The sequence below is a fragment of the Python bivittatus genome, unplaced genomic scaffold, assembly GCF_059951505.1.
Source record: "Python bivittatus isolate LINGU-HERP-01145 unplaced genomic scaffold, Pbiv_v1 ctg000340_np1212, whole genome shotgun sequence".
NCBI classification, from domain to species: Eukaryota; Metazoa; Chordata; class Lepidosauria; order Squamata; family Pythonidae; genus Python; species Python bivittatus.
In genome coordinates, this window is record NW_028277056.1 from 16,959,594 (window position 1) to 16,985,238 (window position 25,645).

Here is a 25,645-nt window from a genome sequence, read left to right on the forward strand (position 1 = left end):
AATGAAAGCTCCTTAATCTCACAACACATAGCCAGACTCAACCATAGTTTCAGCTGGGAAACTGTGAGCATCCTAGACAAATCAGCCATCAATCGACACATAGAAATAACCCACATTATATAAACAGGGAGCAAACCCTGCCTATGCTCACATTGATAATGATACCCAGTCGGGTAATGAAACATCTGCAAACAAACAACCAAGCCAAGAGAGCACCAAGGACTCCACAATTATTACCCAATTAGACCAGTAGGTATAATTAGCAAGCTCCATGCAAAACACCTTTGTAATAAAACTTGCCAATTGAATGATCCTGCAGAACATCATGGCCACAGAACAGGCAGGTTTCAGAGCAGGTTGTTCAACTGTTAATCACTTTACAATCTTCACCATCTGGCTAAGAAATATTCAAGTTTCCCAAGAGCCTGTCTTTACATCATCTTTATTGATTTGAGAGCAGTTTTTGATTCAGTTCTCTGGGAGACATTGTGGTGGAAGTTAGCTGCTGCTTTCATTGATCATAACCTTCTCAGGCTTTTATGCATTGTAAAACCAAGGGGCAATTAACTCCCCATTTCCATCTCCAAAGGAATCAACCAGGGATGTATTCCAGCTCCCCTACTGTTCAGTTTTTATATTAATAACATTGTTCTGCCCCTTGCCAAGCCCAAATTTCATCCCTCAGCTCTCACCCATTGGCCCATTTCTATTCTGCTCTATGCAGCTGATGCTGCTGTTTTATCCATATCCCAAGTTGGTCTTTGCAGATGTTTAGGAGCAGAGGCATCCTTTTGTTCTAGGGAAAACCTAGAAATTAATTATGCTAAAGCAAAGGTACTGGTGTTCACTAAAAATCTTTTTAACCATTCCTATAATTGACAGATCAATGATATACCTATTGATCAAGTCAAGGACTTTAAATGTTTAGGTATTTATTACAAACTATCTATCTCCTAGAGTCACCAAATAAATGAGCTTTCATCAAGAGCACAAAAAGCCTCCAATGAGATTATCAGATCTGCAAATCAAAGTTAATAACTATGAGCCTGCAGCAATCAAATTATTCACAGCAAATACCTTCAGTTTTCTACTATATGATGTGCAATTCCATGTGTACAAGGACACTTCTACCATGGAACTAATTCAATCCAGCTTTTTGAAGACCACTGTTTGTGCCTCTCAATCAATGTGAATGTACTCTCTTGATTGGAACTTAGCTATGTCTTTTTTGATGCCCACTTGAGATTTTAATAATATGGGACAAGTATTTCGCCCAGCTTACACTTTTGGATAAATACTACCCCTTGAAAATGCAAATGTACTTGGATTTGTCTTGTGGGCTATGCCCCCAAGCATACACTCTATGGGCTTTGACAAAGCTTAAGCAGAGCCTTGGACCTTAATGTTCAAAAAGTTAGATCAAAAAATTCACATCTTTATTACCATGAGCTTGCAGGTGCTCCTTTTCTCATAATTATATATTTTTATCATAACCTTCATGCCCCACATAGAAGGACATTCTCACTGGCAGGGTTTGATGCCTTGCCCTCAGTGGTTACCACAGGTAGATATGACAATATTCCTTATCAAGTTCACCTTTGCATGTGCTCAGACAACAAGATTGAATGGGTGGCACGCATGTTGTTAATTACCCCTTATAATACATCTGGCACCTTGATTTCACTGAACCACTTATTAGCAAACTTTCCCACCTATCACAATCGGCAATTATAGATTAGCTGCTTCAAGATCAATGGACTGAAACGTCTAAGGTCATAACATTCTTAGTTGCAGCTATGGCTATTAGAAACCTGTGGGTTTGTTCCACAATTAGTTAAGTCCAGGTTTTCGCTTCCCTCTCTTTCACATCCATTGACTCCATTATAGGTTCTCCCACCAATCTGGGCATAGAACTTGATACCATTCACACCATCTTTACTCTGCTGAGTTCGATTTACCCACATTATATTGGCTTTTATTGTCCACTAAATGTTTATGTTTATATTAATATTCCGTACATTAAGTTTTAAAAAACACAATGATATCAGCTATTTTTGCAACTAAAGCACTTAAAGAGACTGCATCAGTCAATAACTAATATACAATAAATGTTTATTAATAAAACATCCAATCATTATATAGATAAACCTAGGACAACAGGAAATTAAAAAAGAGGATACCATATAACAATCCAATGGAGATGCCTATATGAGCCATCCTGCTGTGATACAAAGTATAACACAGAGAGTTAGGGCAACTCAGAATTACCCAGAGGAGGAATCTTTTGTGTTGCTTTTGGAATTATCAATGCAATCAACTAATGTCTACCAGTGTCCTCAGACTAACAGAACTGATTAGTCCAATAATATGAAAGGAAAGAAGCACAAAAAAAAAATGAGATGCAGAGTGATGTGATAAAAGATGCCATGGGGAAAAACTATTATTTAATTTGGTCAGGTAAGAGGTAAACCCAGGATACAAAAATGAATTGCTAGAGTAGTAATAATGAGATGTTGGAGGCTCCATCGGATATGTTGAGATCAGAGAGTAAATATGTAAGATGCAATAACATTTCAACTGTGGTGCACAATGAAGAACCTGCTGAAAATATTTTAGGCTACAAGAAAGAGCTTCCTAAGCTGTCAATTATAAGTTATAATGGACTACCTGTGGTGGAACAAACCCCTGTAAATTCACTGGTCACCAAAGAAGTAGTAGAAGCAATATTATCAGATCAGTAAGTTCTAGTCTCAACTTGCCTGATCCTAAAGGTCACCTGGAATATTGATTATGTGCCATCAAGTAGTTTTTGACTCCTAGTGACTGTATAGTTAGATTTTCTCCATGATGATCTATCCCTAACCTGTTCTTTCTGGATTCCCAAGGGTGCACTCATCACCACTGCAACTGAATCCATCCCCCTTCTGGTTGTCCTCTTCTTCTTTCCTTCCACCTTTCCCAGCATTAGAGCCTTTTCCAGAGAGCTAGGTGTTCGCATAATGTGTCCGAAGTAGGATAATTTGAGCCTGGTCATTTGTGCCTTGAGTGAGAACTCTGGGTTGATGTGTTCAGTGATCCATCGGTTTGTTTTCTTGGCTGTCCACAGTGTTCTCAGGAGTCTTCTGGCATATTGCAGGATAGAAATCAAAGTCTTGGACCCCAGCTTCATGAATTACTTAACCAAGGTTTATTTTATGATTGTATAGGAGGCCTGGATATGGAGAAAATTAAATTAGAAGAATATCATTCAATCTCCTTGCCAGCAACTATGATAGGGATGTCCTAGAGGAAGTTTAAGCATTGGAGATCTCTTTTGTTTCCACTAGGTCTCCTGCCTCATGTATTAAATTGCCCCCTCTCCTGAGAGGTTTGCTCCAGAGTACTAATTAAATGTAATTATTGAAGTATGCTGTTGCCAATGTGCATGTTTCTCCCCTTAGCACCAAGCTACAATTTAGCTTAATTTGATTCCATTTAACAAATTAGGTAGAGGAATTATGGATGAGTAATTCAGGGGCACAAAGAATTGTTGAAGGTGATTTTAATGCCAGAATAGATCAAAATGATGAGGTGCTCTATACAATATTCCATAAGTGCCTCTCTAATCTAAAAAAAAGTATTTGCTTTGATGTGTTGTTTTAAAGATTCAAAAATTAATTATGCAGGCCTGAATACTAAGGCATTTAATAGTTTGGATCTATTGCTCCTAAGTGGGGCCGCAAAAGGGTTATCCAGGGGAATATTTATATTGGGCAGACATGAACATGAGCACTTTAGAGTATATAGTTCTTTTCTGTATGTTCTTCCAGTTCCTACATACTGTAGATTTAAGGACAATTTCCATTTTGATAGTGACCACCTATCATTGCTCTTGGAGTTAAATGAAGCACAACCTGAAATGAAAATGGAAGTTAGAGCCCCATGTTTGAGGTGGACAGGGAAAATTAACATTTTTATGAGAGGGAGATTTAACTCAGAGTAAATTAGGTGTATTAGATCATTTATTATAGATAACCAGTCCAGAGCAAATAGCTTGTTTGGTATAGTGACTCAAAGATTGCTAGATGTTAGAGCAGTCAATTAAGAAATAAGGGCCTTCTGCTTAAAATCATGGTGTGGCCATGAATGTGGTAATGCCAAGAGAGATTTGGTAATCAATTATCCTATAAACAGAACCCCATAAAAGTACCAATCCAGGTAGTTTTACAATGCAATAATTTTTATAAACAGCTGACTAGAGATACTATAATGGCAGAGTGGAATCAGCTGATGATAACAGCTAAATCCAATGACATTTCTACTTATCAGAGCTTGGTATGTGCCAAGAATTTTTCTGTGAGTTGTATGCAACAAGGCCAATACAGCTGTTGCCTTGTAAAAAGATTTTAGACTTCTGCACTGGCTGCAGTGCAGCTTCAAATTGCCAAAGAGATTAATCAGTTGAAATTTGGAAATGCATTAGGAGTATATTTGATTCCTCCAGATTAAATTAAAAATAATCTGGATCAGTGAGACCCAATTTTGGTCTCATTATTTACTGATACAGATGTAGAGGGATGTGGAGATAACTTTGATGAAAGTATGCAGGAACCATTAAGGGAAGATAAAAGTTTACTGAGAAAGATGAAGGTATCAGAAAGAAACTCTGTCTTGATTCTATTGGCATAAGTGGAAGAGGAAGAAAACTGGCAGGCTTTGAAGATTCTGTTATTATACCCTTCAACAATAAAGTAGCATTCCTGTAATCCTTGCAATGTTTGTTTCCTGATCTGGCCTATCTAAAGGGCTGACAATAGATCAGAAACTCTAAAGATGGGGGTCTGGCCACACAGTGTCAACCTTCAAGAAGTACAGGAAAGATCTTTTGGCCAACTTATTAAATAGTATCAGTAAACTATAAAGTAAACTACAGTATAAGACACCCATACTGGAAATTTACAAACTGAATATAGACAGGAAATATTTCCACATCTGAAAAGGTAGGCTTCACAGAAGGCAGAAGTACAATAGGATTTATGTTGAGTTATTAAATGGAGAACCAAGCTTCATTTTATTAAAACTCCATACCAAGTATATAGCAAAACCAAGGCTTGCCTTGTGTGCTGCATTCACTGATTTTAAGCAGGCATTTGATAATACCTCTAGAAGAGTTCAAAAAATGATGATGGCTTATTCTTATCTACAAGATGTAAGACAACACTAATTGTAAGATGTAATATAGCAGTAATATAGTAATATCCCTTCATGGATCACTGCCTTGTCGTGGCGAAGGGGCTTGCGTAACTCAGTGAAGCCATGAGCTATACCGTGCAGGGCCACCCAAGACGGACAGGTCATGACAGAGAGTTCTGACAAAATGTGGTCCACTGGAGAAGGAAATGGCAACCCACTCCAGTATCCTTGCCAAGAAAACCCCATGGACAATGTTAAAAGGCTAAAAGATATGACGCCGGAAGATGAGCCCCTCAGGTCGGAAGGTGTCCAATATGCTACTGGGGAAGAGCGGAGGGCAATTCCAAGTAGCTCCAGAAAGAGTGAAGTGGCTGGGCCAAAGCCGAAAGGACGTTCAGCTGTGGATGTATCTGGAAGCGAAAAGAAAGTCCGATGCTGTAAAGAACAATATTGTATAGATACCTGGAATGTAAGATCTATGAACCAAGGCAAGCTGGATGTGGTCAGACATGAGATGACAAGATTGAACATCGACATCTTGGGAATCAGTGAACTGAAATGGACGGGAATGGGTGAATTTAATTCGGGTGACCATTATATCTACTACTGTGGGCAAGAAACCCTTAGAAGAAATGGAGTTGCACTCATAGTCAATAAGAGAGTGGGAAAGGCAGTAATGGGGTACAACCTCAAAAACGACAGAATGATTTCAGTGCGTATCCAAGGCAAACCATTCAATATCACAGTCATCCAAGTCTATGCCCCAACCACTGATGCTGAAGAAGCTGAAGTTGACCGCTTCTATGAAGACCTACAACACCTTCTAGAACTAGCACCAAAAAAAGATGTCCTTTTCATCATAGGGGATTGGAATGCTAAAGTAGGAAGTCAAGGAGTAATCGGAATAACAGGCAAGTTTGGCCTTGGAGCACAAAATGAAGCAGGGCAAAGGCTAATAGAGTTCTGTCAAGAGAACAAGCTAGTCATAGCAAACACTCTTTTCCAACAACACAAGAGACGACTCTACACATGGACATCACCAGATGGTCAATACCGAAACCAGATTGATTATATACTTTGCAGCCAAAGATGGAGAAGCTCTATACAGACAGCAAAAACAAGACCAGGAGCTGACTGTGGCTCAGATCATGAGCTTCTTACTGCAAAATTTAGGCTTAAATTGAAGAATGTAGGGAAAACCACTAGACCACTCAGGTATGACTTAGATCATATTCCTTGTGAGTACACAGTGAAGGTGATGAATAGATTTAGAGGATTAGATTTGGTAGACAGAGTGCCTGAAGAACTATGGACGGAGGTCCGTAACATTGTACAGGAGGCAGCAACTAAAACCATCCCAAAGAAAAAGAAATGCAAGAAAGCAAAATGGCTGTCTGATGAGGCTTTACAAATAGCTGTGGAAAGAAGGAATGCGAAAAGCAAGGGTGAAAGGGAAAGATATAAGCAACTGAATGCAGATTTCCAGAGAATAGCAAGGAGAGATAAGAAGGCCTTCTTAAATGAACAATGCAAAGAAATTGAGGAAAACAATAGAATGGGGAAGACTAGAGATCTCTACAAGAAAATTGGAGATATGAAAGGAACGTTTAGTGCAAAGATGGGCATGATAAAGGACAAAAAAGGCAGGGACCTAACAGAAGCAGAAGAGATTAAGAAGTGGTGGCAAGAATACACAGAAGAACTATACAAGAAAGATCTTAATGTCCCTGATGTCCATGCTGGTGTGGTCACTGACCTTGAGCCAGACATCCTAGAGAGTGAAGTCAAGTGGGCCTTAGGAAGCATTGCTAACAACAAAGCTAGTGGAGATGACAGTATTCCAGCTGAGTTATTTAAAATACTAAAAGATGATGGTGTTAAAGTGCTGCACTCAATATGCCAGCAAGTTTGGAAAACGCAACAGTGGCCACGGGATTGGAAAAGGTCAGTTTATGTTCCAATTCCAAAGAAGGGCAACGCCAAAGAATGCTCAAACTATCGCACAGTTGCACTCATTTCACATGCTAGCAAGGTTATGCTCAAAATCCTACAAGCTAGGCTTCAGCAATACATGAACCGAGAACTACCGGATGTACAAGCTGGGTTTCGAAGAGGCAGAGGAACTAGAGATCAAATCGCCAACATTCGCTGGATCATGGAGAAAGCACGAGAGTTCCAGAAAAATATCTACTTCTGCTTCATTGACTATGCAAAAGCCTTTGATTGTGTGGATCACAACAAACTGTGGCAAATTCTTAAAGAGATGGGAGTACCAGACCACCTTACCTGTCTCCTGAGAAATCTGTATGCGGGCCAAGAAGCAACAGTTAGAACCGGTCATGGAACAACCAATTGGTTCAAAATAGGGAAAGGTGTACGACAAGGCTGTATACTGTCACCCTGCTTATTTAACCTATATGCAGAGTACATCATGAGAAATGCCAGGCTGGAAGAATCACAAGCCGGAATCAAGATTGCAGGGAGAATCATCAACAACCTCAGATATGCGGACGATACCACCCTAATGGCAGAAAGTGAAGAAGAACTAAAGAGCCTCTTGATGAGGGTGAAAGAGGAGAGTGCAAAAGCTGGCTTGAAACTCAACATTAAAAAAACTAAGATCATGGCATCTGGACCCATCAATTCCTGGCAAATAGAAGGGGTAGAAATGGAAGCAGTAACAGACTTCATTTATTTGGGCTCCAAGATCACCGCAGACGGAGACTGCAGCCATGAAATTAAAAGACGCTTGCTCCTTGGGAGGAAAGCTATGGCAAGCCTAGATAGCATATTAAAAAGCAGAGACGTCACCTTGCCGACAAAGATCCGCATAGTCAAAGCTATGGTTTTTCCAGTAGTAATGTATGGCTGTGAGAGCTGGACCATAAAAAAGGCCGAGCGCCGAAGAATTGATGCCTTTGAACTGTGGTGCTGGAGAAGACTCTTGAGAGTCCCCTGGACTGCTAGGAGGTCAAACCAGTCAATCTTAAAGGAAATCAACCCTGATTGCTCATTGGAAGGATCGATAATGAAGCTCAAGCTCAGATACTTTGGTCACCTAATGCGAAGAGAGATCTCTTTGGAGAAGACCCTGATGCTGGGAAAGATTGAAGGCAAAAGGAGAAGAGGACGGCAGAGGATGAGATGGTTAGATAGCATCACTGAAGCAATGAGCATGAAACTGAGCAAACTCAGGGAGGCAGTGAAGGACAGGAAGGCCTGGCGCAATATGGTTCATGGGGTCACGAAGAGTCGGACACGACTTAACGACTAAACAACAACAATATAGCAGGACAGTTCTCTGAGTGAAGAACTCCTCCATTTAACAGGAATTAAAGAATGCTGTGTCTTGCCCTGCTGTTATTCCATTTCTAGATAAATTCTAGAGTCAGATTATCTGGCAAAAATAGCCTTTCACCAAGCAAATACTGCAAGCAGGTTTAGAGCAATGTTACTGTATGCAGATAATGTAGTGATTCCATCACAGACAACAGCAGCATTGAAGAGGGCTCTCTGAACTTTATCCATCATTGCAAGAAGCACCAGCTACAGTTATGTACACTGCAAAACAAGCAAAAAACAAAATAAAACCTCACCCCTCCAAAGATGTTTTCTGAAAAACCTAATAAGCTAAATTATATTCATAATGGTAGACATCTGAGCAGGCAGTCTGTTTTAACCCTCTTGAAATTATTTTTCATACGGGTGAGAATCAGAAAGCTCACTTTTTAGGGGTTACCTAGAAGAAACAAAGAACTTGTGGCTATGTATTGTCGAAGGCTTTCACGGCCGGCATACAATGGCTGGTGTGGGTCTTCCGGGCTGTGCGGCCGTGTTCTGGAAGTTCTGTTTCCTAACGTTTCGCCAGCACCTGTGACCGGCATCTTCAGAGTGCAGGAGCACAGACAGGAGCAGTTCTCTCTGTGCCCAGGGTGATGTGACCCTTTTGTGGGTATTTATAGAGATCTGAGGGGGTAAAGGGGGGGATTGGGGGTGTGTGGGGGGGGTTGGGTTATCCCCAGGAAGATACACACAGATTCTGACACCAAAACAAGCAACCACTCAGTAACCCAACCCCCCACACACCCCCAATCCCCCCTTTACCCCCCCTCAGATATCTATAAATACCCACAAAAGGGTCACATCACTCTGGGCACAGAGAGAACTGCTCCTGTCTGTGCTCCTGCTCTCTGAAGATGCCGGTCACAGATGCTGGCGAAACGTTAGGAAACAAAACTTCCAGAACACGGCCGCACAGCCCGGAAGACCCACACCAGCCAACTTGTGGCTATTTTATCTTTTACATAAATGTATAATACATTGCAGTTACCATAAAATCTTTGTGTCCAGATCCTTAACCCAACTTCTTTACAGAGTGGAGGTTGAACTAGGAAATAAGACATCACTACCTAAGACAACTCAGTCCAGGTTACTGAGGAGTCCTCCACATTATGTGATATGTACCAAACTCCACATTCCATACGGTTAAGCCTAGGGCATGACTGAAGATACATAATTTTTGGTTAAAGCTGAACTGCCTCCCACAAGGCTTTGCCCCACTTTCATTAATGGACTCTTTTCATCTATGTGGAAACAGAGCAGAAATTACTGCAGTGTGGGCTTTCTCCCCAGGTGCTTTTGGGAAGGGGACGCAACTAGACAAGAGAGATGCTGAAACAGAGATTTACAGATAGGAATGTACAGAAGACCAGGGCAGAATCTCTGCAAGTGTGGTAGATGAATGTTGCTTGCATAATCTCCAAGCATCCTATTACCTTAAACAACTTGCTGTTTCAAAATACTATTAGAAGAGTTTCAGTCTAGCCCACTTTACTCTGCTCTCCTCAGCAATACTTGAAGGTGTAGGTAACAATACTCCACGTAATGAAAGACTGTGCCCATGTAGCAATGGTGTATTAAAAACCCTGGCTTATGTTCTTCTGGTTTGTCACCTGTATAGGGAGATTCATAGAACTCAGATGTCTCTGATACAAAAAAATCCCAGTCAATCCCAATACTTATGCAATATGTCTACTTGCAGAATAAGAGCCTTAAATTCACATGACAAAAAGCAAAATTATGTCTAGCAGTGTGTTGAGTACTCTGATGCTATAAGAAAAAGCTCAACTTTCGGTGAGATAAGAACAATTGGATTATAGGGGTAGCATGGATTTTAAATATTGGCACTAATTTGTAACTATAATAAAGTGATAGATCCATGGATTATCAAGGCTGCCTCTTAAGTATTTTAATATTTCAGTAGCTTATCAAAGCAGTATTTTAGTACTACGTAACTTAGTGCATTGACAAAGCACTTTATTTGCTTAGTAGTTTAGTAATTTATTACTTAAGCATTTTATGTATAAAGTAATGTTATAATATAGTGAATTATCTTTAAGTATTTATATTTTTTAATATTCTAGTTGTATTTTAGTCTATTTTAGTTTGATCAGTTTTATTTCTACCAACTTATCTAGAAAATGTTTATGTATCTTAACCTAAGCTCTGTAACCCTTTCACAACATTGTATATGATGCTGGTCAGTGACATAATAAAGGTCATTGTTTATTTGATACTGAGCAGCTCTTAGTATAAGTACTGTGTATGTTAATTATGTACATACATACACAAACCCATGAAATCAGTAGATTCCGTGGTGTACATATTTGTTAGGCATCTGTTAGACAGAATTAGAGTAGTTAAACATATTACATTTTTTATAATTGCTGATATAAAATATAATTTAAATTTACAGGCAGTCCCATTTAATGACCACAATTGGGACCGGCAACTAAGTTGTTAAGCAATGTGGTCACTAAGTGATGCCGCAACTATGCTTATGATCTTACTTCAGCTTTCCTTTGCTTTACAGATCTGCAAAGGTCATAAATGTGGGTACACAAAATTACTTTTTCATCACTGTCATAACTGTGAACAATTATTGTACAAGGCAGTTGCTAAACAAGGACTTTCTGTATATTCAAAATATAAAAAGCAAACAACACTTTACATGCATTAGAGAAATATAGGTAGGTGCAACTTCTGTGTTCATGCCATGGCACAAATCTCGTTTCCTCTTGGCAGAATGTATGAAATGTGATCCTATCTATAGAAATTACTATACCTGCAGAAATTGCAGTTTATTTTTCAGTCGTAAGGGGTGAAAATGTGAAGAGAGAAGTGCTTCAAAAGCTTTTTATTCTATTGTGTTGTTTCAAGTATATTATTTATCCATTGCAGTATGTCAGCAGAAATTGCAAAATGTGGATGCTTGGGGGAATATTCAATAATGCCACCATATTAGGCACCACTGTGATGTTTTATCTAATTTGGTATATATTTCCACTGTAATCCCTCAGTTTTGGATCTCATATATAGACTTTCTAGGATAGCAATAAGTAATATGGTATCTTGGAACAGTACTAGATCTAAAGTATTGTGGAGATACGATTTTGGACCAGGCTACCAACACAGCAGAGATCCAGTTTGGTGTAGTGGTTAAGGCATCATGCTAGAAACTGGGAGAGCATGAGTTCTAGTCCTGCCTAGGCACAAAGCCAGCTAGGTGACCTTGGGCCAGTCACTTTTTCTCAGCCCTAGAAAGGAGACAATGGCAAACCACTTCTGAAAAACCTTGCCAAGAAAACTGCAGGGACTTGTCCAGGCAGTCTCCAAGAATCAGACATGATTGAATTGGGTGGGGGGCAGGGGGGAACATAGCAGTGGCAACACTAATGCTGACCTAGAGCATTGCCAACACAAGGTGAGTAGTCTGGAAGAGCCCACCAACTCTAGCTGTGCTGGAAGATGAGTTAGAGAAATGTAGAAAATCAATAAATGGCTGTCATAAGGCTTTGGGTTCTTGGGAAATGATCAGAGGAGTTAGCACACATACCTTCTTGTGAATTTTCCCCATTTTTTCATAACAGAGATTTCTAAATGGAAGTTTCTTGCTACATTTCCAAGCATGAAAGTGTAATTATGCAGCTTCCATACAGTTTAGATAAACAATCAGATCTTTAGATTTCCCCCTCATATTTATCTCTTTATACAGCTTTTGCTATAACAAGGTTAGAATGCAGTAAAACAATGCATGATTTACACCCTACTGTCTCCAGTGTTTCTAAATTAACTATTTCTATACCTGTAGGCTAAGGCTTCTGCTTTTGACAGAGTCTGAATCATTATGTGTATAATATCATTGTTTCTACAATCATCTCTCCTCTTAGAGTTAAGTAAGAGCATTATTATCCTTGGCTGGTCATCTCTCAAACTTGTGGGGGGTTGTCTTCTCTGATCTTCTGGAACATGATTCCACAGTACAAAGCTGCTGAATTCATCATGGTTCATCAGCCATCTTCAAGCTAAGCCAACTCTCTTTCCTATCAACACTTCTGCCATCCTTCACTTCTTCTGCCTTGAGAAAGTTTCTGTGTATGTATATTGCTTATCTGCCTAGTCCAACATTTTTCTTCTCAGGCCAGTTTCCCTGTCAGTACTTATCACAGTACTCAAATGGCGATCATGTGACAGGATGGCAGACAGTGTTCTACTGGCCCTGGAGGAAGCCTTTCCCAGTCACTGAAGATGCAGGACAAAGGGCTCCACTTTCATCTGTCCTGGCCCAGGAGAACTGTTTGGTTCAGAGAACCTATTGTCTTGCCCTTGAGAAAATGTGATTCAAGTAACAATCTAGTTAGCATTTGGTTTCGAATAGGGAGAGGTGGAGGGACCTTATCTTTTGTCTGTGTGATTTATATAACTGACGTGAATTCTTCCATCTTCTATGACAAAGTTCTGTAAGACTAGGGTGGCTCTACATCTCTATATAGTAACTGAACGATATTTCTAATTTTATATTTAGAAATCTGGTTAAAGCATGATTGTGAAAATGCAGTGCTAAAATGACTTGGTATCTGTGGCCTGGAATCCAATTGTTCCTTGCTGACAGAAAAGGAAATTCCAGATTACTTACTAAAGTCCCAGTCAAACAGAGCTTGATAGTTTATTGCTAGTGCAATGCAATAAGACTTCCATACATAATGAAGATACCACATTTATTTTACTACTATCTTCTAATGTTCAGTGAGAAAATCTGCATGGAGTTTTCCCAACATTTAAATTAAAGTGAACAGGACAGTCTTCTCTGACAGAGTTCTGTGCAAGGAGGATGAATGAAGCAGGATTCTAAATCAGTGTTTCTCAACCTCAATAACTTTAAGATGAGTGGGATAAAATTCCCAGAATTCCCCAGCCAGCATGCTGGCTGAGGAATTCTAAGAGTTGAAGTCCACATGTCTTAAAGGTGTTAAGGATGAGAAACACTATTCTAGATCATAAAATACAATTGAGCAGGTCTGTACCATTCTGGAAAAATTCTTGGAGAACCCTGAAGAAAATAGCACATATATGATGTTTTTCTATAAACTTTTTTAGAACCTTTCCATATACCATGTTAAATATTGTCCAAGAAAAATAAAGTGGACAGCAACTTTTTTTGATATATTCAATTGCATCTTCACAACTATTAAAAAGCAGTGTGAAATTAATGTGTTTTTTACATGGCCTGCTATACGTAATAAGGAATGCATCGTGGTTAGACTGGTAACCGGTTTAAGCTTAATTTCAGAACAGAAATGCTTAAAATTCTCATTATTTTTCCATTCCCTTTTACTTTCATTGTTTCCCTTATTTGCTGTGAAATTGTCTATGGATATGGCTAATCACCTACTAAATAACCCTCTCATAAATAGCATTTGTGAGTATTTTTAAATAACTACTCGTCCCATAAGCTAGTTTCAAATTCTTTCTTAAAAAATGAAAACTTTTTTTCTTCCAATTGTTAAAGATGAAGTTTGCCCAAGTTGAATATGGCTTTTGCTCTTTTTGTATGTGTGTTTTATTCAAAGGGAAATCATCTGTGTCAAACAAAAGTTTCCAATCTGTCAGTTGATAAATTACATCACTAAATATTCAGGGGATATTCATTGATTTCATTGAGGACTCCACCCACTGATTCCCCAGTAAAATCAACAACTTTTGATTCACCTTTGCTAGATCTAGCCCCTTTTATCCAGCATCCAGAAAATAATTTCTCCATCCACAACTCTAACAGTCATAGACCCTAATGTGACAGCATGAAATACTTCTCAGAAGGGGTAAGGAGGACACATCTACATCCTCTTACCAATTATACTACCTGGACTAACAGAATTAATGGGTACATACATGAGATCTGTGCACACAGTAACTTGTAAGTGGTTTACATCCAGTAATCTATATGCTGATTTTTAAATCAGTGACCTTGTTCAATACCTAAGCAGAATATTAAATTTGGTGGAAAGGCCCTTTCAGTAGGAGTGCCCAATCAAGAGACTGCTTCATTATAAATGAAGTTAATGTAGGATATATTTCAGACTAATACCCATAAGACTTAAGAATAATCAATAGTCATTTTTTTTGCAATTGTAAAAGCATGCAGTAACCATGTTTGTTACCCTCCTTTTAATTCCAAATGATCAGTATACCATTAAAAAAGAGCATGAATATCTAACCAAACTAATCAGTGTTCCAGAACAGAATATGTGAAATAACTTCTATGTCATATGAACCAACATTGTTTTATGAACACAACTCCAACAATTAACCGACCCTATCAGATTTCTTTAGAAAAAAATACACAAATGTCCAATAATTCAAAATAATAACATAGATTCAAAAACATGTTGCATCTATATGGAGCATTTCTATAGATTTAAAATTGAATGAATAGCAATTTTAAACCTATAGAAATGCTACACATAGATGCAAAATGATTTTGGGCACTTCAGTTCCTTATTCCAGGGTCTCTGTACTTTTGAGGATGTAATTTAATGAATGCTAACAAAAATTATTAATTAGTATATGTTCATTTAAGAATCTAGTATGTCATTAGACCCCAGTTACCAAGAAAAATGTGAAAACATGTATCCACTGGACATTCTAGAAGCATTAATTTCTATTGGTATACCTGTTGCTGCTTCTCCTTGGCTGGGTTGCACAATGTGTGTCAAAATAGGGCTGTGTCTTTTGTGATTCAGCCCCAACATGTGAAATTCGATATAGTTTATTCTGATCATTGTATATCTTGTGAACATTGCAACTGGGTTATGTCAACCCAGGTTTAGCATGTTGAATGAACTCAGCCTTAATATTATGCATTCATTTCCTACTTTTCATCCTACATATTCAATGCAGCATAACATGGCTATCTCCCATTTTATCTTTACATTACTCCTCCTAAGGTAGGAGACTAGGAAGAGGTCACCCAGTGAATTTCATGGCATTGATATCTGGATTTCCAACCTTATTCAACATTCTACTGCACTATATTCAAAGCAGCAGTATTTCTCAGCCTTGGCAACTTTAAGATGTATGGGCTTCAACTCCCAGAATTCCCCAGATAGCATGGTGCTGGGGAATTCTGGGGGTTGAACTCCACATATCTTAATATTGTTGAGGTTGAGAAACACTGTTTTAGATTAATGGAGGCAAAATGCAGATCCCTAACAAAAGGAAACTACTATATAAATTTGAAAAGTTCTGTTTTGCAGAATTTTCATTGTTATCTGTGACCACCGATCTATCAATGTGTTGACTGGATTTTGAATACCAAATTAGACTTGATTTTTAAAGGAAGAAAATTATGACATATAGAATAGGATGTTGATTTTATTTTCAGCATAATGGAAAGAAAAAGATTGAAATTTGAATCTTCCACCATAGAATAGCACTTCAATGAGAATGCTGGAAAGATGGAGTAAAAGTTGCTGGAACTAAAAAGTACTGTCATCCAAAAACTTAATTGGAAATACATAATATCCCTCATTTAGAAACAATAGCTTCCCGAATGAAAGGAACAAAAGGAACAATTTCAGTTCAGTCTTCCTCTCTCCTTTCTCTTTGGATCGCACACCTTAATCAGACCCATTGTATGAAACTGAGAATTGCTCTGAGGCTGTCTCCATAAATAACACAATTATCATTAATACTGTACTCTGCAAACAGGCCTGTTGAGTTCAAGGGGTGGACAATTCATTACATTATATGTTTTCATTATTTTCTCAGACTTCCAAGACCATGCAACTTTGAATCAGGTGCCCAGCTCTTCTTTTGGGAAATACAGTTTTAGATACCCACTTCTCCCTAGGACTTCTATAGACTATTGCTTTGGTAGTATCTACTCCAAATCATTGCTGCTGATTTGTATTTTATTTAGTTCATCTTTCTCCACGCTGACATCCCCAAATGAATTGAATTCTATCTCTCAGAATTCCTTGGCAGTGTAGCTTAACACATTGAGAGGCACCAAAGTTAGAAACACTGGGCTAGATTTATCAGACTCTCAGTAGTCCTGGCTAGCTGCAGCCTGTCTTAGTATCTTGCTCTGGTTTGTCAACGTGCCCTTGCAGATGAAATTGGGTTGAAAAGAGCCATGCTGGCTGAGAATTCTGGGAGTTGTCCCAACACAATGGAAAACACTAGACTGGGGACAAATATTCCATGTATATGGAATGTACATGGAATACATAATAAGTAGCTTAACTCTCTTTTCATTAATTCATACAAAATTAAACCTATTTTAAGTCATATTGATCAATGTGGGTGCTTAAATTTTTCCCACTGGAATCTATGGCATCAAACTCTCTGGATATTTGTGTCATATGTAATTGTAGCAGTGAGTAGGATGTGTATGTCTGCCATATAATTGTATGTATTTAAACCCAGATTTCACTGCTAGTACAAGAGCAGACAATCCAATTCAATGGAATTTAACACACTTATGTTGCTGGTAACAATAAGGTCTTAAGAAATTAAAAAGAAGCCCATATTGCATCAACAAGGATCATTTTACCCTCTTTCTTATAAAGAGAATCTATATCTATCTATCTATCTATCTATCTATCTATCTATCTATCTATCTATCTATCTATCTATCTATCTATCTCAAATTGGATAGTTGGCCTGTACCTCATCACCATACTGGAAACATGTGATCACATAACTTCATTAGAGTGTTAAACCATCAAGATGTTGTTGTTTTTTTCATGCTCAAAAAGCATAGTTCCCCACCCCAAATTGGCTTTCTCTTTCTCACAGGGATCTTGCAATATGCAAGTGAGAGGTTTATTTAGTGCATAGATAAAAGCTTTTTAAATCCTCATTACTTCTAACATCTTAACCGCTATGCAGTTTCTTACAAAATATGTTTTATCGTTTCAAGAAATGCTGTTAACCTCGCAGTTTTAAAACTGAATGAACAAGGCCTCTTGGACAAATTGAAAAACAAATGGTGGTACGACAAAGGAGAGTGTGGCAGCGGGGGAGGTGACTCCAAGGTTAGCTTCAATGTCACCAAAGCGGGTAAACAGAATGTTGAGTAATGGGTGCGTCTGCTGGGGTTCTTCCTTCCGGCTAGCCAGATCACAACGGTGTCCTGTGGCACTGCTAATACATTGCAAACCAACATCCAGATGTATGCAATTACTGTCAAAGCAAAAATATTTGCATCCTGATCAGATTTCTTTTTCACAGGCCCAGCTGATTAGTCATGAAGTCCAAATTGGTGTTCCTCTTGTCATTTTGGCAATCGCTCAAGAAATTCACTTTTTTAAAAAGTGTATCATTCAGTAATAATAACCAGCTCCAAAGTAAGTTTCCTGAAGCTCTACCAAAAGTAGAGAAGTGCTGCTAGATTATCGTGCGGCATGGTTAGGCCATAAATAACTAGTTTTAACAGAGAGGGCTTTTGGCTTGATCTCTCACCCCTAATTCCTTAAAGAGAATAAATCCCTCTGGTATGTTCATTATGTATCTTTCATCAGGTATCTCTCTTGCTCCTAGTGTAATTTCCTGTTAGGACAGATCTGCACAATACAGACTTGAAAGTGGGCCTATTGTAGTTTCTTCCAAAGAAACCTGGGTAGGTAATTCTCCTTTAGTATTCAAGTCGTCCCAACAGAAGAGAATATCTGTAGCTCAGGGTTGAACTATAAAGTTCTTGGTGCTCTCTGAGCTTGGTTGTTTGCTTGCAGACGTTTCATTGCCCAACTAGGTAACACCATCAGTGTGAGTGAGTGCGGGGTTTTCTGCCTGTTTATATATAGTACATCCCCACCAAAACTGGCAGAGCAAGCTACCATATATAAACAGACTACAGGTAGTCCTCATTTAACAACAGCAATTGGGACTGGAATTTCCATTGCTAAGCAGTGTGGTCATAAAGCATGACTTCATGTGACCATGCTGCTTAGCAATCGAAATTCCAGCACTTTGGGTTGCTGTCATTAAGTGAATCACCACAGGTTGTTAAGCAAGGACATCATGTGGTCGCCATTTGCAACCTTCTGCTGGCTTCCCCATTGATTTTACTTGCAGAAAGCCAGCAAAGAAAGTCACAAATGGCAATCATGTAACCATGGAGATGCTGCGATGGCCATAAGTATGAGGACCAGTCATAAGTACCACTCATTCAGCACCATAAGTTCAAACAGTTTGTGAACGAGTGGTTGTTAAACAAGGACCACCTGTACAAACCATGCACTCACTTGCACTGATAATGTTGCCTAGTTGGGTAATGAAACGTCTGCAAGCAAACAACCAAGCTCAGAGAGCACCGAGGACTGCACAATTCAAGTTGTCCTCTGAGCGCTATAACTGAGACATTTTGCAGATTTTATAATCCAGTTAACAAGTCAAAGTGTTCTCCTGTTGAGGACAAGAAAAGGCAGTCAGCAAAAACTTAGTGTGGCTGACATTTCCTTTTGTAATACTTTCTTCACAAAAATCTCATGAAGTCAATTACTTTGAAAACAGATAAGGCCAATCTGCACTATGCCCCTTTCATCCAGTTAACTTCATGGCTGGTGGGGGTTTATTTATAGATTGTTGGCTGTGTTCACACATCAGAGGCATCAGCAGCTAGGCACAATAATGTCAAAATGACAACTGTGCTGTGACCTCACAATGCAGGATCTACTCCTTACACACTTGTATGATGCAAGTACCAAAGAGGTAACATTTATATCACACTTATCTCCCCTTATCTTTGTTCTGAGGCTGTCTATGCAGAACATGCTGAACCAGGTCAGGTGAAAACGTAAGATATACAATCTATGACATGCTAATCTTGGCCATTAACTTTGGTTAGGGTTTTTTGTGTAAGTATTTTTAAACACAAACTATTTGGTTCATAGATGGTTCAATGTATTAGGCAAACTCAGAAAAAGGAGTTAATGACATCTGATTTCCAAACTTTCAAAAAAAAATTAAGCTCTGTTCCTTGAAACATTTTGAACATCTAAGATTAAAAAATTAAGACCCCAACATGAATGTCACATGAAGACATTTCTGTTTGGTATCACTTCATCAGCTTTGTACATTTATAATTCAGATATTCTTTACTGTATTGAATAATATATCTTTAAATTACGTTATTACAATGACTGATATTAGTGGTCATTAAGTTCAGAAGCAAGTCATAGCCTCATTTGAAAATATTGTCAATTGCTTAAAGTTAGACCTACTAAACTCTTCAATTACCCTCTCTACTGAAATGTCAAATCCGAAACAACCTATTAGCTTAAGAAATTAAGGTAGATTATAACCAAGTTAAGTGTCTTGTACGTACACTATCTTAAAATATTGTATTTAAAGCATGATTTAGCTTCTGCAAACCATCCCACACATTCTGGCTTCTGCAAAATATAACAACTGAAAAAAGACAGTCCCTATAAATACATATTGTGAATCTAAGCACATTAACTTATCTGTAGATCCCACTGAATTCAATAGAATATATTTCTCATAAGAGTGTTTTGGCTTGCAGCCCAAATTGTTCAGCTGACAATTTAGTGGCAGACTTCTTTGGAGGATAATAGCTAGGCACACATTTACATTAAACAAGAAGTAAAAACAGGCACCCTCTCAAACTATCTGGGAACTTTTTATTGGGCAATCCATTCATTTATATTAAGGATTATTTAAGCCAATAGTTTTGGGTTTACAGTAATTGCAAACAACTTATTTAAAACTTTGCTCAGCAGTACGTGCCCATTACTTGAAGCGATGGAGCAGGTCCCAATGGTATATCTGTCTCTAACCCTAGGCCTTCTGTACATGACATAGCAGCCACTGTGGCCTGTGCTCCATCACTTTGCCATGCGATTCTATGTAGTTTTACTTGAATAACATAAAATAACATATATAATGTTATTTATGTTATTTCCCACGTGAAGAACTCCTGTAAACCTTGCCGTTTTGAAACTCAGTGAGGCAGGCGTCTTAGACAAGCTGAAAAACAAATGGTGGTACGATAAAGGTGAATGTGGACCGAAGGATTCTGGAAGTAAGGTCAGTTGCTGAAGTTCGGGACCTATTGTTGTGTTCACAAGGGAGTTATTGGTCACTTAGGGATGGAAATAAATCAGCTATTGAAGAACCATCATGTTGAAGATGTTAATATCCAGTGGAACAAAATTATATTCTCTTAACACTGCTGTAAAATCAGTAATTCATGTTTCAACTCCAATTATACAGATCTGTAAAAGCTGCATCCACCAAGGCTGCACTCACACTCACACTCACAACATATCCAAAGGCTTCTCCCATCAAGAATAAATCCCTTCAACTTTAGCTCCCCCAAAGTGTTTTTTACATACTTCTATATTCTAATTTTTTATACTTGGAATGCTTAGATTCAGAATGGTTCCTTTGAATGATTTTGAACATTTCTATCAGATCTGACAATACTTTTATTTTAATATGGTCCTTTTTCTCACTACTCAGCAATGGAGTTCCATTCTAACTCACTGTTTTGGAGCTGACTGTTCCTCATGAGCAACTGACAGCTGGCAGTTGATTCCCCAAATGTCTTTTAAAAATTAAGCCCTGCTCTTACTTCTTTTGGTAACACTTGAAATCTAAGATTATAAAGTTATGCACCCAACATGAATGCCACAATGTGAATACTTCTGCCTGCTGTCATCTCATCACTTTTTCACTTTTGTAATCCAGAGAGAACTTACTGTATTCAATAACGTACCTTTACATTGTATTGTTACAATAACTGATTTTAAAAGTCATCAAGATCAGACCACTCACTCTGATTTTAAAATATTAAAATATTGCTTATTGCTTAAGGCAAGACCTACTAAATTGCTTCATTAGCAGTATGCAGTATAGTGTCAAATCCCAAACAAGTTGTTATCCAAAGGAGTTAAGCTAGACAATTAAACAATTTTGTTTGGAAATGCTAAACTTTGCAATCTGATATCTATACTGGCCATACCAAAATGAGCAATGAATTGTGGCAATACCAATTCACAATCTGAAAGCAATATAGTGGCTAAAAATACACTTTTAACACTACTGTAAAACTAATATATCCATGTTTAAATTCCAAACCTAGTAGAATTCTGAAGCACCAAACAAAGAACATATTATACTTTAAAAAGAACACAATCACGAAGAAAAAAAAAAGCAGATGTACTGAAGTTTCCCACTCTGTACCTAGTGATCCTGATCCAAGGAATGTTATTAACATTTTTTATGGTTTTCCTGACTTTCACAACCAGCAGAACATACTCACTTTTCACCACGTTGCAGTCAACTGTTTAAGATTTGATAAGAGAGTCATGACAGCACGGTAGGAAATTAGAGGGTAGCAGTTCAGAAAAAAAGATTCCTTATGCCCCAAATAATAGCTTTGATAGGAAATGCGTTTTGCTGAATTTAGAAAACAAACTGTAACGAATATTGGCAAACTTCTCAAAAGTTATGTTTCCTATCACCTTGGGCATCTAGTAGGAAAGGAACTACATAGACCAATACGTTCGTTAGAGATTCTTTAAGAAGCTCATGTCTACGTCACAATTAAACCTTAGGAAGAAAAGGCTAGATATGTTTTATAGCTACTGCATTTCATTGTGTAAAACTATTTCACAGCTACTCATACAGTAGCTAAGGGACTCATATTCCAAAATATTGGTTAAGCATCTTTTGCAATTTTCAAAAATTTGTTTACATGTCTCTCTGTTTTATAAATCGGGGTGTACCAATTATATTAAAGCTGTCTGTCAATGGCTCTTATTTTTCTAAATTTCCTGTTTATTTAAATGAATCTGTTCCTTAGATCCCTCAAGTGTTTGTAGCATACTGTTTGTTTGTACTTCCAGCTACTTGTTCCTGGAATGTAACACCCTTCCTTCTGTTTCCCCAGGACAAGACGAGTGCCCTGAGTCTCAGCAACGTTGCAGGCGTCTTCTACATTCTGGTTGGAGGCCTGGGGTTGGCAATGCTGGTGGCTTTGATAGAATTCTGTTACAAATCCAGGGCCGAGGCGAAGAGAATGAAGGTGGCAAAGAGTGCACAGACTTTTAATCCAACTTCCTCGCAGAATACCCAGAATTTAGCAACTTATAGAGAAGGTTACAACGTATATGGAACCGAGAGTGTTAAAATTTAGGGGTAGGACTTAGGGCCCTACTACAGTGAGTGGGTGATGCATCATTTTGTCATGCGGTGTTGTGACCTGTCTGTTCAGTGGTGATTACTGCTTGCTTCTCAACAGAGCTTCCTCTTTTGGAAAACCGGTTCAGTTAATTTTGGCTGCAGATGTTTAGTCTATACTTATATGTTGCTAATAGACATCTGCATTGCAAGGATTTGTTAAATGCATCTATATATGTATATATGTATATGTTTGTGTCTGTGTATATATATATAGATAGATAGATATGATACACTGATTTATTTTCTTTTTATAAACAACAAGGAACATTTTCTGCTCTCAGATAGATTGGATTTTGTGGTGAGAATTTAGGGATTTGTAGACAAAGGAAAAGGTTGAATACAGTTACTAGAAATATTTCCTTGGGTAAGGGGGTGGATTGGCAACATTTGTTTTAGTTGCTCTTGGTTTTGTCTAGAATTAGACTCAGAATTAGAGGACTTGACTTGAGAAAGTTGATTTCTTCTGTTTTTTGCAGCTCCCTGTGGGATCTGTAGTAAAGACTAGTTTTTCCCAATTTGCTACTCCCCAGATATACTGACATAAGAAATCCCACATTTTTCATCCACTGAAGATTTCTGACCAGGAATTCTAGAATTTGTAATCCCAGCTGGAGGAAGCTAGAGTTAAGAAAGCTCATACCAAGAGTTGATTTAGATAATTAGGTTGAAATCCTATGCATACTTACTTTGGAATTAGTCCATCTAGCCCAGTACTGTCAACAAATCTCAGATAGGAGTGTTTCTACCTATCTGGAGATCCAAGGGCTAAACCTAGGATTTTCTGCAAATTACATCCCTTCCCTTTTTGGGATGATAGCCTTTGCCTCAGATGGCTTTAAAAGAGGATTACATATAATATAGAATCACATATAATAGTATGCCCAGATTTCTAGTCATGGCTGGTTGAGCAAACCTTAATTGCCTGGTTTACAACTAACATTAAGCCATTATGGATGGGTTTCCTTATCATGCTAAGCCCAAAATGAACCGCATTATGGCTTGATGTGGTGTTTGAATCCAGACCATAAGTCTTCTAGCCATAAAATTCTATACAACCTTCTGATCAGAAGCAGGAGGCCTCTGAATCTCATTTCTAGAGACCAAGCACAGCTTCTGGTTTGGCTACAGCAAGAAGTAGGATGCTGGACTAGATGGACCATTGCTCTGAACTAGAAGGGCTTTATATTCTTATAAGGTTCTTATTTAAGGTGACTTACTTCTGAGTAAATTTGCATAGGATTTGACTGTTAGTTAAGTCTATTACATTTATACCCTGCCTTTGCTCCGTAGAGCTCAAGTTGGCTGTGCTTCGTTGACCAGGAGCATCACCTGCAGTTCTGAATGCCACTGCAAATCTCCTCAGTACAGGTTAGGTGTAGACGACAAGCGAAGCTGCAGACTTCACTCATGGCAAAGAAGCATCAATTTATCTCTTCTCAATCACTGGTCCCTCCCCACCCATACACCTTCATTGTGGTTTCATGTCATCGATTCATTCTAGAAACCTGTGAGAATTGCAACATAAAATTATGGCCAAAATCCTTTGCATACTTATCTATATGTTCCATTGAAATTAATAGGACTCACATTGAGTAGACACGAATATGACTGTATGTGCGTTAATCCACCCTCTTATGTTGGACAACTGTAGCCATAGGCATCTGCAGGAAGGGGACAAGTGACGAAACATGCATCATTGTGACATTGCCGTGCAAACACCACCCTCTGCATATGTATTTGCACGCATAAGTACAGAAGGGCAGAGGTTGCATCATGACATTGTGATGTGTGTTTTGCCATTTTGATGTTGTTATGGTTAGGAAAGGATGCATATGGATCTAGATATGGATAGAAACATCAGAATATTCTAGATGGTGTGATAAAGTGCGATTCTTGTTGTTAGAAGCAATGTTTTACAAATTGGGTACAGATCTTGCAGGCTTTCCAAAGTGCTAAAAAATCCTTGCACCGCCTCTTTTTGCACAAATGCAGTCAGCACCCTGAGAGTCTAGGAGTGATTTTAAGGTAGCAGTGAGGCGTCACACAATCAGCACATGTGCTTCAGGACCGTTCACAATATTGCAGAGGATACTCAGGCAACAAGCTCAAGCTCCATGCTGAGCATCTGTAGCGCCCTCATTTCTCAGGTACTTTCAGCGCAGTCCTTCAGATAATAGCATACCCACCTCATAGGAATACAGCCTGTACGCAATATTCTTGGAAAGGAGCAATCAAGTTTCCGTTTCTGGTGCTTTTCTAGGGTCATTTTACTGTAACAATTGCAAATTTGATACAACTTTATAAGAAATTATTTCCCATGGCTTGGGAAGCCATGGCCTTTTAGTTGCATCATGATTTGCATTCTCTAAGTTCATGGCTTATCTCCAAGAGCAGCAGCTTCTCCAGAGAGCTGGGCCTTCAAGCAGCTGTGTCAAAAGCAACTTTTAGATGCAGTCTAAAACTGACTGAACCACTGGAATTTTAATAGGCTTCAGTTATGATACTGGCAAATCAATACATGTCCAGGGCACAACCCTATGTGGTTACATCTTTTTCCTCTCTCATGTATTCTATTTATGCATTTCTCCTTCTGAAAGAATGTGTGGGAGAGAAGAAGGCCCAACCACTCATCTACCACATGAAGATGTGTCTGGACCAAACATCTAACTTTAAATTATGGTTAAAGTTACTCTTGAAGACATGGTGATTTTTCACAAATTGCCAGCAAAGGAAGTCCAATATGAAATGAGACTGAAATGTATTGGAATCACCTCCCTCACTTTCTCCTAGTTGGTCTCATTATTTTAATTACCCTCAACTCAACCTTCTTACCTTCTACCACCCCATCTGACTTGCTCCTTTTCTCCTCTGGGCCAGGCTTTGCACACAGACTGATACCCACACATACATAGGACTTAGAGTC

At 38.5% G+C, this 25,645-nt stretch overlaps 1 protein-coding gene across 8 annotated transcripts in view; it reads left to right on the forward strand.

The window, feature by feature from the left end:
* Positions 1 to 25,645, forward strand: part of GRIA4 (glutamate ionotropic receptor AMPA type subunit 4) — a 237,461-nt gene that overhangs the window by 203,593 nt on the left and 8,223 nt on the right. For 3 of the 8 annotated variants that reach the window (XM_088140859.1, XM_088140853.1, XM_088140854.1), the window contains 2 exons: positions 17,435 to 17,549; positions 22,430 to 22,564. In XM_088140859.1, the coding sequence (XP_087996985.1) occupies positions 17,435 to 17,549; positions 22,430 to 22,564 (250 nt within the window). Of the gene's footprint in view, positions 1 to 17,434; positions 17,550 to 20,447; positions 20,563 to 22,429; positions 22,565 to 25,645 lie in introns of all 8 variants that reach the window. The other 5 variants (XM_088140855.1, XM_088140856.1, XM_088140857.1 and 2 more) reach the window with 2 other exon arrangements.